The following is a 14,930-nucleotide window of genomic DNA, read 5'->3' as shown; positions in this document are numbered from 1 at the left end:
TGAAACAGGGACTGTACCGGGCTGCTGGAAGAAGGCAGTGGTATCTCCGCTCTTAAAAAAACCTACGCTTGACCCCGCTTGCCTCTCCAACTACCGGCCAATTTCCCTGCTTCCTTTTCCAGTCAAAATCATGGAAAAATTGGTCACCCGCACTCTGTCCGGCTTCTTAGAAGGGAACACCTGGTTGGATGAGACACAATTCGGTTTTCGCCCAGCTCATGGGACGGAATCCGCGTTAGTGACCCTGTTAGACAATCTGCGGGCGCGAGTCGACAGTGGTCGGGCAGACTTTCTGGTGCTGCTCCACATGTCGGCCGCGTTCGACACGGTCAGCCATCCTACCTTGATATTGAGGCTGGAAGTGTGCGGGGTCAAAGATAAGGCCAGGGACTGGCTAATTTCCTATCTGGACAACCGTCAGCAACGGGTTTCGCTCCCTCCCTTCAGCTCAGAGGAGCGGAGAGTAGGACAAGGAGTACCTCAGGGCTCAGCCATCAGCCCTATACTCTTTAATATTTACCTCCGCCCTCTAGTCCAGCTCATTAAATCATTTGGGATCTCCGCATTTAATTATGCGGACGATACCCAGCTGGTGTTTTCACTGGAGGGACAGGATGCAGTCCCATTGGAGACCTTCCACCGGTGCATGCAGGCTACAGCGGAATGGCTCCGATTGAACTCGTTGCAGTTCAATGGAACTAAGACAGAGGTCCTGTATTGTTCCAACGACCGAGTTCCCCGAGATCTCCCAGACGACTTCTGGCCCCCGTCATTCCCAGAGACGGTGTCAGCTGCACAATCGGCGCGCAATTTGGGTGTCATTTTTGGGCCCAACTTGCAGCTGGATCTGCACGTAAATAAGACCACCTCAACGTGCATGATGCTGATTCGCATGCTGCGCAAGGTTCTGCCCCTCCTCCCTGAGCAAGCCAGACCCGAAGTATTGCGGAGCACCATCCTAAGTCGACTCGACTATTGTAACGCACTACTTCTGGAGGCCCCGGTAACACTTCTGGGCAAGCTCCAAAGAGTGCAAAACATGGCTGCCAAACTTGCCCTCTCCCGCCCCTACCACAGCTCTTCTACGGCAGCGTTACAGGAACTCCATTGGCTGCCGGTCCATCTACGCGTTCGCTACAAAGCAGCGTGCATTGTGTTCAGGGCTATCCATGGCCTGGGCCCGGTCCCTTTGCGGAGAATGTTCGCCTGGTACCTTCCATCCCGAGCCTTACGCTCCTCTTCATCCAGGCTACTTGTAGTACCGCGTTTCCAGAGAGTGAGGATGGGTGGCCGATCGTTCAGTGTAGCGGCGGCCAAACTCTGGAACTCCCTGCCAATATCCCTAAGGAGTCTTGAGGATCTCTTAGCCTTCAGAAAGGCGTTAAAAACCTACCTTTTCCCCAGGACAGGATAAGTTGCTGAATCTGCTGGTTCATCGTTCAAAGCGCCAGGATGCCCTTGGTGGTGACAGGTTTGCGCTATATAAATATACCACAATACAATACCCTCCTGGTAGCTTGGCACGAGCAGTCAGACTTATCTCAACGGCGTAGTGTAAAGCATTTGTGCACGCACCCCCAGCAACAACATCCCAGGCCCCCCACAAAAGGAACTCCACACAAGGTATATGTAAAAATAGCCTTTGTTTTTACAAAACACATTAGATAGTACACACACACTTTACAATGTGCCAGAGACACGGGCAGAATTCACAGAGATTATGTACATGGGACAGGGCCACATGGACCACTGTCAGGAATAAGCACTTTTAGAACTAGCACTTGGTAGAAATAACACTGTGTAGGCATAGCAAATGTGGCGCACAACCAGTAACCACTGGTAAAAGGTAAGTATCACCTATGCAACCCTAACAATCATAGGAAAATATCACGCAGGGAATCATGAACACACTAGTATGATCCACACTAGATAAAACAACCACTTAAGCATGAAAATACATTTAGGGGTATAGGCCAGAAGCTTCACACATGATGCATAAAAATACATTCAGAGGTTTCAGAACACAGGGTGCGCAAAACATACTACACACAGTACATTTCCTAACACCCAAACATTAGCTCATAATCATAATAGCACATAACTCACATTAAAGTCCAGGTTGCGCCACGGCGCCAGAACCTAAACGTAGCAGCTGCCCTCTACTAGCTGGGCACCTGGGGGACAGAACAGGGCCTAAAAGCTGCAGCTGGCACTAAGTGCTGCGCAGCTGGGGAAGGCCAGGGTAGGGATGAAGGAGTGCGACTCACTCCTAAGTCCAGAAGAACACATGTCCCTAAAAGAAAGAAACCTAAACGGTGCAGCTGCCCACTACTTGCTGGGCAGCTGGAGACTCAGAAAAATTGCGACAGGGTCCTCACTGGCCCTAGGACAAAACTGCGCCAACTGTTGGAGCCCTCTAGGCTCAGTCAGGAAACACTACTGAGGCACAGGTTGGAGCCATCTGGCTCTAGAATAAGGAATACGCATTTTGGGACCCCTCCAGGCTCAGAACACATCAAACTGCGCACATTGGAGCCCTCTGGCTCTAGGAATAAACTGTGGCAAAACACGCTCATCGTTGGAGCCCTCTGGCTCTGGGACTCACGTGCATTTTTGGGAGCCCTCCAGGCTCTAAAAACAGCGTGACCCTCAGGGGCTGAACACGGGCCCATCTGGAGCCTCGGGGGCTCGAAACAAAACTGCCCCAGGACGTTGGAACCTTTGCTGGTTTGTAAAATGGTGGGGCGGCCCACTGCCATCCGGGACTTCCCTACATGCCAACAACATACAGTGCCTCGCACTGGCACTAACACCCGCCTGGAGCCCCCAGCCGTTTCCAATCACCAGGCTGCTGTGCTCCGGCAGGGCTCCTCTGGGCAGGTGGCGCGGGACTTCTCTGCCGGGGTTCCCTCCAGGACATGGGAGTCCCGCAACACCTCTGCTCTTCTCGGCTGGCGGGCCAAGGGCTCTCTCCCCTTCACGGGAGCCCCGGGCCGCGGGAGGATGCCACTTCTTCTCGCTCTGGACTCGAGGAGGCGGTGTGGGCTCCCGACCTCCTCAATTGAGGCAACAACTTCCGGCCACACTTCCTGGTGCCGGCTTCACTTCCGTCTGGCGGCCCCGCCCACAACCAGGTGGGCCGCGGACGGCAGCGGCAATCAGGGCGGCAAATGAGGGGTGGGCACCCTCCGTAGGCAAGTAAATTGTAGACGCGAGGTGGGCACTCGCTAAGGCACGCAAACACGGGGTGGGCACCCGTATTAATAATAAAAAAGGCAATCAAAGATGCAGGGTTGGCACCTGCATACTCGGGGCACACAAAGGGCAGGAGCGCTTCCCTCAGAGGGAAAATGACAGTGCTCTCCCCAGAAATGGAAAATAAAGCGTCCTCAAGGCGCTGGGGGCACAGGCAGCACCAGGCCCCTCAGGAATGACTCCACAAGCAACCAGGGCCCCAGCAACAAGGTCCTCCTGGGTAAAGAAGGAATCCTCGGGCAGGGAAAGGGGAGCAGGCAGCTCCTAGCAAAGAAAAAGTCCTCCAGTCCCCCCAAGCAAGGCAGAAGGGTCCAAAAGAAGTCCATCAGCAATCCAGGGGCTGGGCAGGGCCCAGGGAGGCAATCCTTCCCCTGGGTCCCAGCAGCAGCACGCCACTGGTAGATTCAAGTCAGGAAACAAGAACATTGAAAATGAGGTCACAGCCTCATTTTATACAGAAAATCCCTTTTGTTTCTAGGGGGTAGGGTGGGGGCAAAACCAGACACAGCTGGTTTGGGAGCACTCTGATGGGCTCAGCCCCTCTCACTATTCACTGGCCAGGCTAGGGTCATTAGACACACCAATGGGGGCGGAGCCAGCATTGTGTGGGGAAAGCCCAGCCCTATTCAGGTCCCAGGTGCACTCCTCCCTCACATCAGCATGCTAATCTCTACACTCACCACCGGGGCAGACCCATCCTGACTTCTGGAGCCAGGCTCACCAGCCAGCTCCAGCCAATCACACGCCAGACACAAATTATACAAACATGCCAACTTCTAGAAGTGGCACTTCCACAATAGACACAATCACACCGCATACATCATTGCGCCCATTTAATCACACGAGTCAGCACATACCAAACTCACACCTGCACTCCCCATGCATCAGGAACTACCAGGGACACACACATTCCCCATGCATTCCTATGGGAGGGCAGGCAAATCTCACAGACGCACTCAGAGCGCACGCACTTTACACTGCGCCACAGTGCTAAAGTGCGCCAAGACCAGAAATCATTATAATGAGTCAAATGCAAAAGGTTCAGGGGTGAACCTGCCAGAAGGGCCAAGTCCAACAGTAACGTCATCCCAGATGTCAGGGAGGGCAGATTCTGTGCCTCTTCCGTGATAGAATCCTATTATAAGTCTGAAAGTATATTTATAAAAACAATCATGGCTCACATTCAGCACCAAGGACAGCCGAAGCACATCTGCAGCCAGAATCCCCAGGTTTAGGGAAAATTGTTCTGACTGCTGTGTTCTGGACCTAGGACCTGCACAACCTTAATCCTACAAGGGTTCTACGTAACTCGACCTTGAAGTGGCCTATTGCCACTTGTGGTTTTTTCCACTGATTGCAATGTTATATTTGACAGCTGCTATTTTGCACTGATTTAATATTGCTTCTAAAATCTTTAACCCTGTTATGTATGTACTGTTCCATTTGCTTTTTATGTCTAAATTAATATGAAAATACACTTTGTTTTTATAAATTGGTGTCGGATTTATATAAAGTTGTGTAATTTACTTGTCGTCCATGTTGGTACTCAGAAAAGCTTAGCACATGTTCCTCAAGTAAAGTCTGACTGCTCTTTGCCACACTACCAGTATTGAGCTAAGGTTTTTTTACTGTGAATCCAAGGACCATCTTTGGAATATTGTGATAATATTGCATGGTGAGGACTAACCCCCTCACAACATAATATGCCACTTTCCTACTAAGGGCCTCTTCAGTGGTCGGTGTGCTCTGAAGGTTGGTGCACTGGGAACTAGTTGGCCTTCCTTCTACTGGTAATGACCTTGCCCGCTGCTGCGATTGGCCATCAGGACCATGCTCAATCAGGGCAGGCGATGAGGATATGAGATTGTGGCTGTTTCCTCAGCCTGAGTGGGCCTGGCTGCCTCTCCTGCTTGACCTTCAGTACGGTGATGTAGAGTAGGCCTCTAGCTCTCTTGTACTGCTGAGGTAAGGCAAGTGGGAAACAGCCAACCTACAATTGCCTACCTCTGGTGACAGGTCAGGACTCTGGGCCCAAAGAACGTGCTCCATCGGTAGCGCCAGGAACCAGGGACACTGAAGAACAACATGTGTTGTCCTTGACTGTGAGGGAAGGTGAGAGCTCTTCAGTGACTCCAGTTCTGGATATTTGACTCACATCCCAGACTTATCTCAAGCACTGCTCACCAATGCCAGGCAGAGGGGGACCAGAAGGCACCGGTTGTTGTGACTGCTTAGGATAATACATTAGGTGGGACCCATAATACCTTGCTTCCTCCTCTGACTTTCAGCGATCAATTTATAATCCACTATCCCACCAAGCGTTCTCCCCTCATCCACCAGAATTAAGTTCTCTAAAAAAATGAGACTAACGGGCATTGTATATTGCTTATTAGAGTAGACACTAGTTTTAGACAGTGGATCTGGACATCTCAAAGTAGCTATTCCTCCTTAAAAATAATTTTCATTCATCCCCTAAAATTTGTCACATCTGGTGATGAGAAAGGTGTACTCAAAGATAGGAACCTACCTGGTGGTGGTGATGGGGAGCAGGGGTGGAGGTGGTGGTGGTGGTGGGGGTGGCTCTTACATTCTTTCTCCTCCCACCCATTCTTACATCTGAGGTCTCCACTTGAGCCACGTTGCTGCCATTACAACTCTACAATTAAGGCTGTCAAGATTTATGGATGCACAAGTGTGGATGTTCTGGAAGTGTGCTTGAAAATTTGTGTAAACTAGTCCATTAACTTTCTTTTTAGTCAATGCCGACAGCCAGGTTAGCAGGTTAGTTGGTCAGCTTAAGTTTGTACAAATCTAAGAAGCTGGACACTATAATGTGAATTTAGTGTAGTCTGAGATGAACTAAAAAGATATTTCCCCGTAAGATATAGAAAATGATGACTCAAACTAGTATCACTCAACCGCCATTTAAGGGCGAAACATGTGTCGGCAGAGTCACAATCAAACAAATGAAGATCTTTAGAAGGGCCTCTTACACCTCTTGGGAGTCTCCCTTATTAACTGAAATAAAAAGGGAGAATAACTACTCTAACTCCCAGGAGAGGGAGAAACATTAGTCTGATCTACAGGAAAGGGAAAAGCACTACTCTCAATTTCAAGAGAGAGAGAAAACTATACTCTATATTCCAGGCAACATGTTTGTTGATGAATTCAGAATTAAGTGTGTCTTGGTGTAGGTAATTACAACTGGGGCACTTTAGATAGTTAAGTAGTTTGCTAGCCAGTTGTCGACACACAGGCTCTTACAATACCAAGAGTGGAGGGGAGATGACAGTCTTGATGTCTCATAACCCACATACAAGATCTGTTTTCTACGCACTCCACCAAGCTCACGGTCTGGGTCGTCCTCACAAGGACAGGTCCTGGTGTCACCTCATGATGATGAAGATAAGAAGCATAAAATAGTCCTGTAATTACCAGTCTTCTTTTGGTGAGTAACATTTTTCATCAATTACCTGTGCTATGTGATTAGCCTGTGTATGGATTCCAGTCATTCTAAGTCTTTGAATATTTAATTTTTAGCTGACCTAGATGGATGTTTCCCAATAACCGAAGCTCCCGATGGAGAGCCAGGTACCAAATGCACTTAGTTTCATATTTTCAGGAAAAAGAATACAAATGAATGAGCAGAGGTCAAACTAAGTTGTGATTTTTGTGATTCATATGAATTAATTTGTGGGGATAGAAGTCTGTGCATAAAAGCTCAGCACTTTAGTTTCATGACATTGCTGAGGCCGAAGGAGAGGGAGGAGTGAACGGGTTTAACGGACACAGACTGCTACAATATCTCTTAAATGTTTGGCAGAGAAGGGAACAGAGGAGCAGGAACAAGCCCTTTGTCCCAGAATCACTCCAGTATCATTTGATGTGGCAGCCGGAATCTCTGCTTAAGACTACCAGGTACCAGTTGAAACTTGGACCTCATTTACAATGATGTGGTGTAGGGCAGCGCCGCAAGTGTTTTTGCTGTGCTGCTCTATGTCAAAACGAAAGGGCAGAATTGCACCGTATTTACAAGATACAGTTACATGCCTGTTGTTTTAGCTAACGCACAATATTGTGCCTGGCGCCAATGCAGGCACCCTTGCCCATGATGAAAGGGTGTCTGCTTTGTTGGCAGGATTGTATTTGGCACCTTCCTGCACAAAAACAATCCTGAGAGGCGTTTTCCAATCCTGAGAGGCAGAATGCAGCACACACAGAAAGAGGAAAACATGAGGAGACATAAGGTTTCGATGCATTCCCAGGTTTACAACTGAATCTGGGAATGCGCCAAAATCCATAGGTGTTGCATAGGAACACCCAAAGCAGCGTCCATGGAACGCCCACAGCAACGTCCATGGAACGCCCTTAGCAACGTCCATGGAACGCCCACAGCAACGTCCATGGAACGCCCACAGCAATGTCCATGGAACGCCCACAGCAACGTACAGCATCCCCGATGGAACACCCACAGCAACGTCCATGGAACGCCCACAGCAACGTCCATGGAACGCCCTTAGCAACGTCCATGGAACGCCCACAGCAACGTCCATGGAACGCCCACAGCAACGTCCATGGAACGCCCACAGCAACGTTCATGGAACGCCAACAGCATCGTCCATGGAACGCCTACAGCAACGTCCATGGAACGCCTACAGCAACGCCCATGGAACACCCACCGCAACGCCCATGGAACGCCCACAGCAACGTCCATGGAACGCCCACAGCAACGTCCATGGAACGCCCACAGCAATGTCCATGGAACACCCACAGCAACGTCCATGGAACACCCACAGCAACGTCCATGGAATGCCTACAGCAACGTCCATGGAACGCCCACAGCAACGTCCATGAAAAGCCTACAGCACCGTCGTTGGAACGCCTACAGCACCGTCCATGGAACGCCCACAGCACCGTCCATGGAACGCCCACAGCAACGCCCATGAAAAGCCTACATCACCGTCGTTGGAACGCCTACAGCACCGTCCATGGAACGTCCACAGCATCACCCATGGAACACCCCCAGCAGCACCCATGGATCACCCCCAGCAACGTCCATGGAACGCCTACAGCACCGTCCATGGAACGCCCACAGCAACATCCATGGAACGCCCACAGCAACGTCCATGGAACGCCCACAGCAACGTCCATGGAACGCCAACAGCATCGTCCATGGAACGCCTACAGCAACGTCCATGGACCGCCCACAGCAACGTCCATGGGACGCCCACAGCAACGTCCATGGAACGCCCACAGCAACGTCCATGGAACGCCCACAGCAACGTCCATGGAACACCCACAGCAACGTCCATGGAACACCCACAGCAACGCCCATGGAACGCCCACAGCAACGTCCATGGAACGCCTACAGCAACGTCCATGGAACGCCCACAGCAACGTCCATGAAAAGCCTACAGCACCGTCGTTGGAACGCCTACAGCACCGTCCATGGAACGCCCACAGCACCGTCCATGGAACGCCCACAGCAACGTCCATGGAACACCCACAGCAACGTCCATGGAACGCCCACAGCAACGTCCATGGAACGCCCACAGCAATGTCCATGGAACGCCCACAGCTACGTCCATTGAACACCCACAGCAACGTCCATGGAACGCCTACAGCAACGTCCATGGAACACCCACAGCAAGTCCATGGAACACCCACAGCAACGTCCATGGAACGCCCACAGCAACGTCCATGGAACGCCCACAGCATCGTCCATGGAACGCCCACAGCAACGTCCATGGAACACCAACAGCAACGTCCATGGAACACCCACAGAAACGTCCATGGAATGCCTACAGCAACGTCCATGGAACGCTCACAGCAACGTCCATGGAACGCCCACAGCAACGTCCATGGAACGCCCAGAGCAACGTCCATGGAACGCCCCCAGCAACGTACAGCATCCCCCATGGAACACCCACAGCAGCGTCCATGGAAGGCCTCCATGACACAGAGTAAGGCAATGCAGTGTCTTGTGCTGTGTTGCCTTGGATCATATCTACGAGGCTATGAAAAGCCACTCAGAGTGGCTTCGTGCGACCTTGTAGGGATGGGTCTGCGCAGCCAGAGCATCACAAAAAAGTGAAACACAGGTGGCAAAAGGGGGTTGTAAATAAGCCCTTTAGTGGCTGAAAGGCATATACTCTCAGGGGACCCTGTGGTGGTTGCCTGCCTCGCTAGTTGCAAAAGGTGGGACTTTTGAAAAATGTGCAGAATAAAGGCAACAAGTCGGTGAATATTTTTTATGGTCTGGCAAGAGGCAGCTTTAGCTATTTCAAACAATCACGCTATCCACATGTGGAAGCGTCTCTTTCATGTACTGCCAGGTTCCAAATGGAAATCAAATTTCAATCATTTAATCAAAGATTCAAAATGTGTTCAATTGCTTTCTTCAATGAAATTCATTCTCTTCAATTCAACTTTTCTTCTAGTCACTACTCCAATGGTTTATATCATTTGTCGATGGACACTCCAAATGAATCAATGGTATTCTCAAATCGGATTTGCATGCGTCCCCAATGCATTTCGGGCATGCCTCTTCCCTTCATCAGGGGGTATATTACTACAAGTAATCAAATGAGGTGAATATGAAAAGACTGCTGAGATGTGGAATACAACCTGAGATAAGTATGTGATTCGTGGTATGGCTGAAAATCATGCATGTTAAAAAGATGACCTTGTGTGTTAATCAGTTATCTCAATGATTGAAACCAATGCGGTAGTAACAAACAAATTTGCTCTAGGCAGAAACAGGTTAATTGTGGTTAGCCGATAGCTGGTGTTTCATGCTAGCTCAATTTAATCAGTATCATCAAAATCCAACTCCCAGTAGTGGGACACCCAGGACGAGTCTGGCGGCGGAGTTCTGTATTATCTGGAGTTTGCGGAGTAGGGACTTGTTGATGCCAGCATAGAGTGCGCTTCCATAGTCCAGTCTGCTGGTGATGAGTGCGTGGGTGACTGTCTTCCTTGACTCAGGGCGGATCCATTTGAAGGTCTTGCAGAGGATGCGGAGAGTGTTGAAGCAGCTGGAGGTGACAGCATTTATCATGGTAAGGGATGAGTCGAGTATGATGCCAAGGTTTCTGGCATGGTTTGAGGGGGTCAGTGGCCTTCCGAGGGCGGTCGGCCAGCGGGTGCTGTCCCATGCATAAAGGGTGGTTCTGTTGTCTAGGACTCCTGTTTTCTCGGCGTTGAGCTTTAGGCGGCTGTTGGTCATCCATACTGCGATGTCCTGCATTCCTTTCTGGAAGCTGATCAGCGTGATTCATTGGAGAAGCTCAACCTCAAATGTGTTTTGAACACCACTTACCACTTACTACTGAGCTTACCAATGACAGGGGAAAGCCATGTAACTTCAATTTGGAAGAGACATAACAACCAAGCTGCCCCAGAGGACCCACTCAGATCAAAGGCTGAGGAAGACATTCACACAGAGAACAAAAGAGGAAGATATATGCTGACCAGGGGCGTCATGTGAACGAGGTCACGTTTACAAGAGGAGATTGAGTGCTTGTCAGACAATCCAGAAAATCAAGATCTGATGTTCTTTTTGAGGCTGAAGCCTTTACCATCAGAACACCAATGGATACATGGTGACTGGCCAGCTTCCTGGGATGTTCCTTATTCCAGATTCCTCTCACTTTCGATATGTGACCCATCACTCACCAAACATCGATGCCAATGTCGAGACTGGGTCCGACAGACGGTTGATGACTCTGTGTCTGCTGATGATTTCACCTCACCCGTGTAGATTACTGACACTTCGACTGCCAGTTCCCGGTTTCCAATGACCCGATCAGGACGTGTGATTCAGGTTACATGATTATTAATTGAAGAATTATAATTGCATATGCAATAATTTTCATCTATGTGTTTATTTATGTATTTATTCATGTATGTATTAATTATGAAAAAGTTGTAACTTTTTAATCAACTAAGTGGGAAATGCAGTGTCTTTTAAATAAAATTATGTTGGGACTCTTTTTGTTCCTACTGTACACCGTAGGCTGGTGACATCAGCGTTAGACCACCTGTCCTTCTAGCAGTTAAAGATGAGAAGGTCCGAACAACCCTTCCTTACCTCACAGACAGGCTCAGAGCAAATGGGCGCTGTCACCCTTCGCAAAGGAACACACCCTCAGCCTGTGACATCTGCAGGTGACACCCCAATATCCGTGTGTCCCTCATAGACCACCCATCCTTCCAGCAGCGAGTACGAAGCAGGTCTTAACAACCCTCGTGACCCTCCCTTACCTCACAGCCTGGCTCTGCCAAGGAGGGCGCTCATGCCCGCTGCCAGATCGGGTGCCCTCGGGCTGCGACAGCCGCAGGTGGCACTATAAGATCTGAATGCCCCCAACGGACCACGTAAACAACAATGATCAGGGAGTATGTCGGAACAACAATTCCTTACCTCACAGCCTGCCTCTGGCCAGGAGGGCGCTGACGCCCGCTGCCAGGTAGATGGCCACGTAGCCGGTCCTCAGACTGTGCGCTCCGTCGTTGTTGCAACGGTTACTGGTGCAGCAGTAAAATCTCGTCTTATATTCCTTGTTGGCCTCGTTGTCCTCGTTGTCCTCATTGGCCTCGTTGTCTTCGTTGGCCTCGTTGGCCTCGTTGGCCTCGTTAGTCTTGTTGATTTCAACGCCTGGGCAGGATTCGCTGCAAAACTTGGTGATGTACATGGTCTCTTTGAAGGAAAGAAAGAAGGGCTGGTCAGAAGGTAGTGACGCGCTCTGTTCAGCACCAGCCATGTGAGGTAGCGCCACCCAAAAGTGTCAACAGTAAAGCTACTATCACCAGCTGTGATGTCATTGCATGTGCCCCCATGTCCCCTCTCCTCAGATCTTGAAGTAAAGATCTGAAAATATACCAGGGTTCTCTGTGCCCTCCCTGGCCACAACCCTAATTCTTTCAATTGCAATGTGAGTGCGCAGCATGGCACTCTGGAGGTGCATCTTGTGGAGAGCTTGCTACCATTCCTCCCCCTGGCATGGACCACTTGGCACTCACAGGGGTCAGGGAAGCTTCAGATGCATCTTGAAGCTTGATGTACACGTGTTACCACCCCTAGACTCATGGGGCCCTTTTCTAGGTCTTGCCTACAGATTTCAACCATCGGGCAGTTTTTGAGGGCTTACAACACTTAAGGGGAGATTTACAAGCCCCTTGCGCCACGTTTGCGTCGCTTTTAACATAGGAAAAGTGACGCAAAAGTGGCGCAAGTGACTTGTAAATATGCCCTTTACTGTGGGTTTTGGAAGAGGCTGCTACGCTCACTCTGCCTGCATTTCAGGAAGGTTTACTGAGAGCGCCTGGACTGGAGACCTCTCTTCTCCCACAGGCACACAACTCTACACCCCTCCCCCCCTGAATGCTGCAGAAACCACATGATTTATACAAAAAGTGATGGATGAATGCTTGAATGAATCTCATGCACTGGTGATTACTCAGGGCCGCATCCCAATCCATCGTTCTTTTGCTCACCACGCTGCCTCATCTTGAACCCAGCCATCTACAATGAGACTTGACCCTGCTCCTACTCGGTGACACAGTGTGCAAAGTAACAATAGAGTGGGATGCCGGCAAGTCATTACCCGTGGCTGACATTAATTCTAGCATTCATCCATCACTGATGTATACTTTATCGTGTCACCCCAAGTGGGAGGGGTATGCCCAGACATGGCTCTCATGCTCACGGGACCACTGGAACCAAGCGACCCCGGCTGAAGAGCCCCAGTGAGGGTGAGTCCGGTCTGGGGATGTTTGTGTTCTGGTTCAAGGAGGACCATGGCTTGGTCGTTCCGGCCGGTCTGGGGTTGTTTGTGTTCCGGTTCAAGAAGGACCTGGCTTGGTCGTTCGGGCTGGTCTGGGGTTGTTTGTGTTCCGGTTCAAGGAGGACCTGGCTTTGTCATTCGGGCTGGTCTTGGGTTGTTTGAGTTCCGGTTCAAGGAGGACCATGGCTTGGTCGTTCGGGCTGGTCTGGGGTTGTTTGTGTTCCGGATCAAGGAGGACCTGGCTTGGTCATTCGGGCCGGTCTTGGGTTGTTTGTGTTCCGGTTCAAGGAGGACCATGGCTTGATCGTTCGGGCTGGTCTGGGGTTGTTTGTGTTCCGGTTCAAGGAGGACCATGCCTTGGTCGTTCGGGCTGGTCTGGGGTTGTTTGTGTTCCGGTTCAAGGAGGACCTGGCTTGGTCCTTCTGGCCGGTCTGGGGTTGTTTGTGTTCCGGTTCAGGGAGGACTTGGCTTAGTCGTTCGGCACGGTCTGGGGTTGTTTGTGTTCTGGTTTAAGGAGGACCTGGCTTGGTCGTTCGGGCTGGTCTGGGGTTGTTTGTGTTCCGGTTCAAGGAGGACCATGGCTTGGTCATTCGGGCTGGTCTGGGGTTGTTTGTGTCACCGGTTCAAGGAGGACAATGGCTTGGTCCTTCTGGCCGGTCTGGGGTTGTTTGTGTTTCGGTTCAGGGAGGACCTGGCTTGGTCGTTCGGGCCGGTCTGGGGTTGTTTGTGTTCCGGTTTAAGGAGGACCTGGCTTGGTCGTTCGGGCTGGTCTGGGGTTGTTTGTGTTCCGGTTCAAGGAGGACCTGGCTTGGTCGTTCGGGCTGGTCTGGGGTTGTTTGTTTTCCGGTTCAAAGAGGACCTGGCTTGGTTGTTCGGGCTGGTGTGGGGTTGTTTGTGTTCCGGTTCAGGGAGGACCTGGCTTAGTCGTTCGGGCCGGTCTGGGGTTGTTTGTGTTCCGGTTCAAGGAGGACCATGGCTTGGTCGTTCGGGCTGGTCTGGGGTTGTTTGTGTTCTGGTTCAAGCAGGACCATGGATTGGTCGTTCGGACTGGTCTGGGGTTGTTTGTGTTCCGGTTCGAGGTGGACCTGGCTTGGTCGTTCGGGCCGGTCTGGGGTTGTTTGTCTTCCAGTTCAAGGAGGACCATGGCTTGGTCGTTCGGGCTGGTCTGGGGTTGTTTGTGTTCCAGTTCAGGGAGGACCTGACTTGGCCGTTCGGGCCGGTCTGGGGTTGTTTGTGTTCTGGTTCAAGGAGGACCATGGCCTGGTCATTCGGACTGGTCTGGGGTTGTTTGTGTTCCGGTTCAAGGTGGACCTGGCTTGGTCGTTCGGGCCGGTCTGGGGTTGTTTGTCTTCCGGTTCAAGTAGGACCATGGCTTTGTCGTTCGGGCTGGTCTGGGGTTGTTTGTGTTCCGGTTCAGGGAGGACCTGGCTTGGTCATTCGGGCCGGTCTGGGGTTGTTTGTGTTCCGGTTCAAGGAGGACCTGGCTTGGTCGTTCGGGCTGGTCTGGGGTTGTTTGGGTTCCGGTTCAAGGAGGACCTGGCTTGGTCGTTCGGGCTGGTCTGGAGTTACTTGTGTTCTGGTTCAAGGAGGACCTTGCTTGGTTGTTTGGGCCAGTCTGGGGTTGTTTGTGTTCCGGTTCAAGGAGGACCATGGCTTGGTCGTTCGGGCTGGTCTGGGGTTGTTTGTGTTCCGGTTCAAGGAGGACCTCGCTTGGTCGTTTGGGCCGGTCTGGGGTCGTTTTTGTTCCGGTTCAAGGAGTACCATGGCTTGGTCGTTCGGGCTGGTCTGGGGTTGTTTGTGTTCCGGTTCAAGGAGGACCATGGGTTGGTCGTTCGGCTGGTCTGGGGTTGTTTGTGTTTCGGTTCAAGGAGGACCATGGCTTGGTCG

General features: G+C 51.0%; 1 protein-coding gene across 5 annotated transcripts in view; it reads right to left on the bottom strand.

Annotated features, from left to right (window-relative positions):
- The window catches only part of LOC147725239 (lymphocyte antigen 6E-like), a 104,284-nt gene that overhangs the window by 14,303 nt on the left and 75,051 nt on the right, over window positions 1-14,930 (bottom strand). For all 5 annotated transcript variants that reach the window (XM_086967144.1, XM_086967142.1, XM_086967143.1 and 2 more), the window contains exon 3: window positions 11,681-11,956. In XM_086967144.1, coding sequence (XP_086823270.1) covers window positions 11,682-11,956 — 275 coding nt within the window. In that variant the 3' untranslated portion in view covers window position 11,681. The remainder of the gene's footprint in view (window positions 1-11,680; window positions 11,957-14,930) is intronic.

The sequence above is a fragment of the Lissotriton vulgaris genome, chromosome 4_1 (genome assembly GCF_964263255.1).
Source record: "Lissotriton vulgaris chromosome 4_1, aLisVul1.2, whole genome shotgun sequence".
NCBI classification, from domain to species: domain Eukaryota; kingdom Metazoa; phylum Chordata; class Amphibia; order Caudata; family Salamandridae; genus Lissotriton; species Lissotriton vulgaris.
The sequence above is the reverse complement of the archived record's forward strand: the minus strand, read 5'-3'. Positions and strand labels throughout refer to the sequence as shown.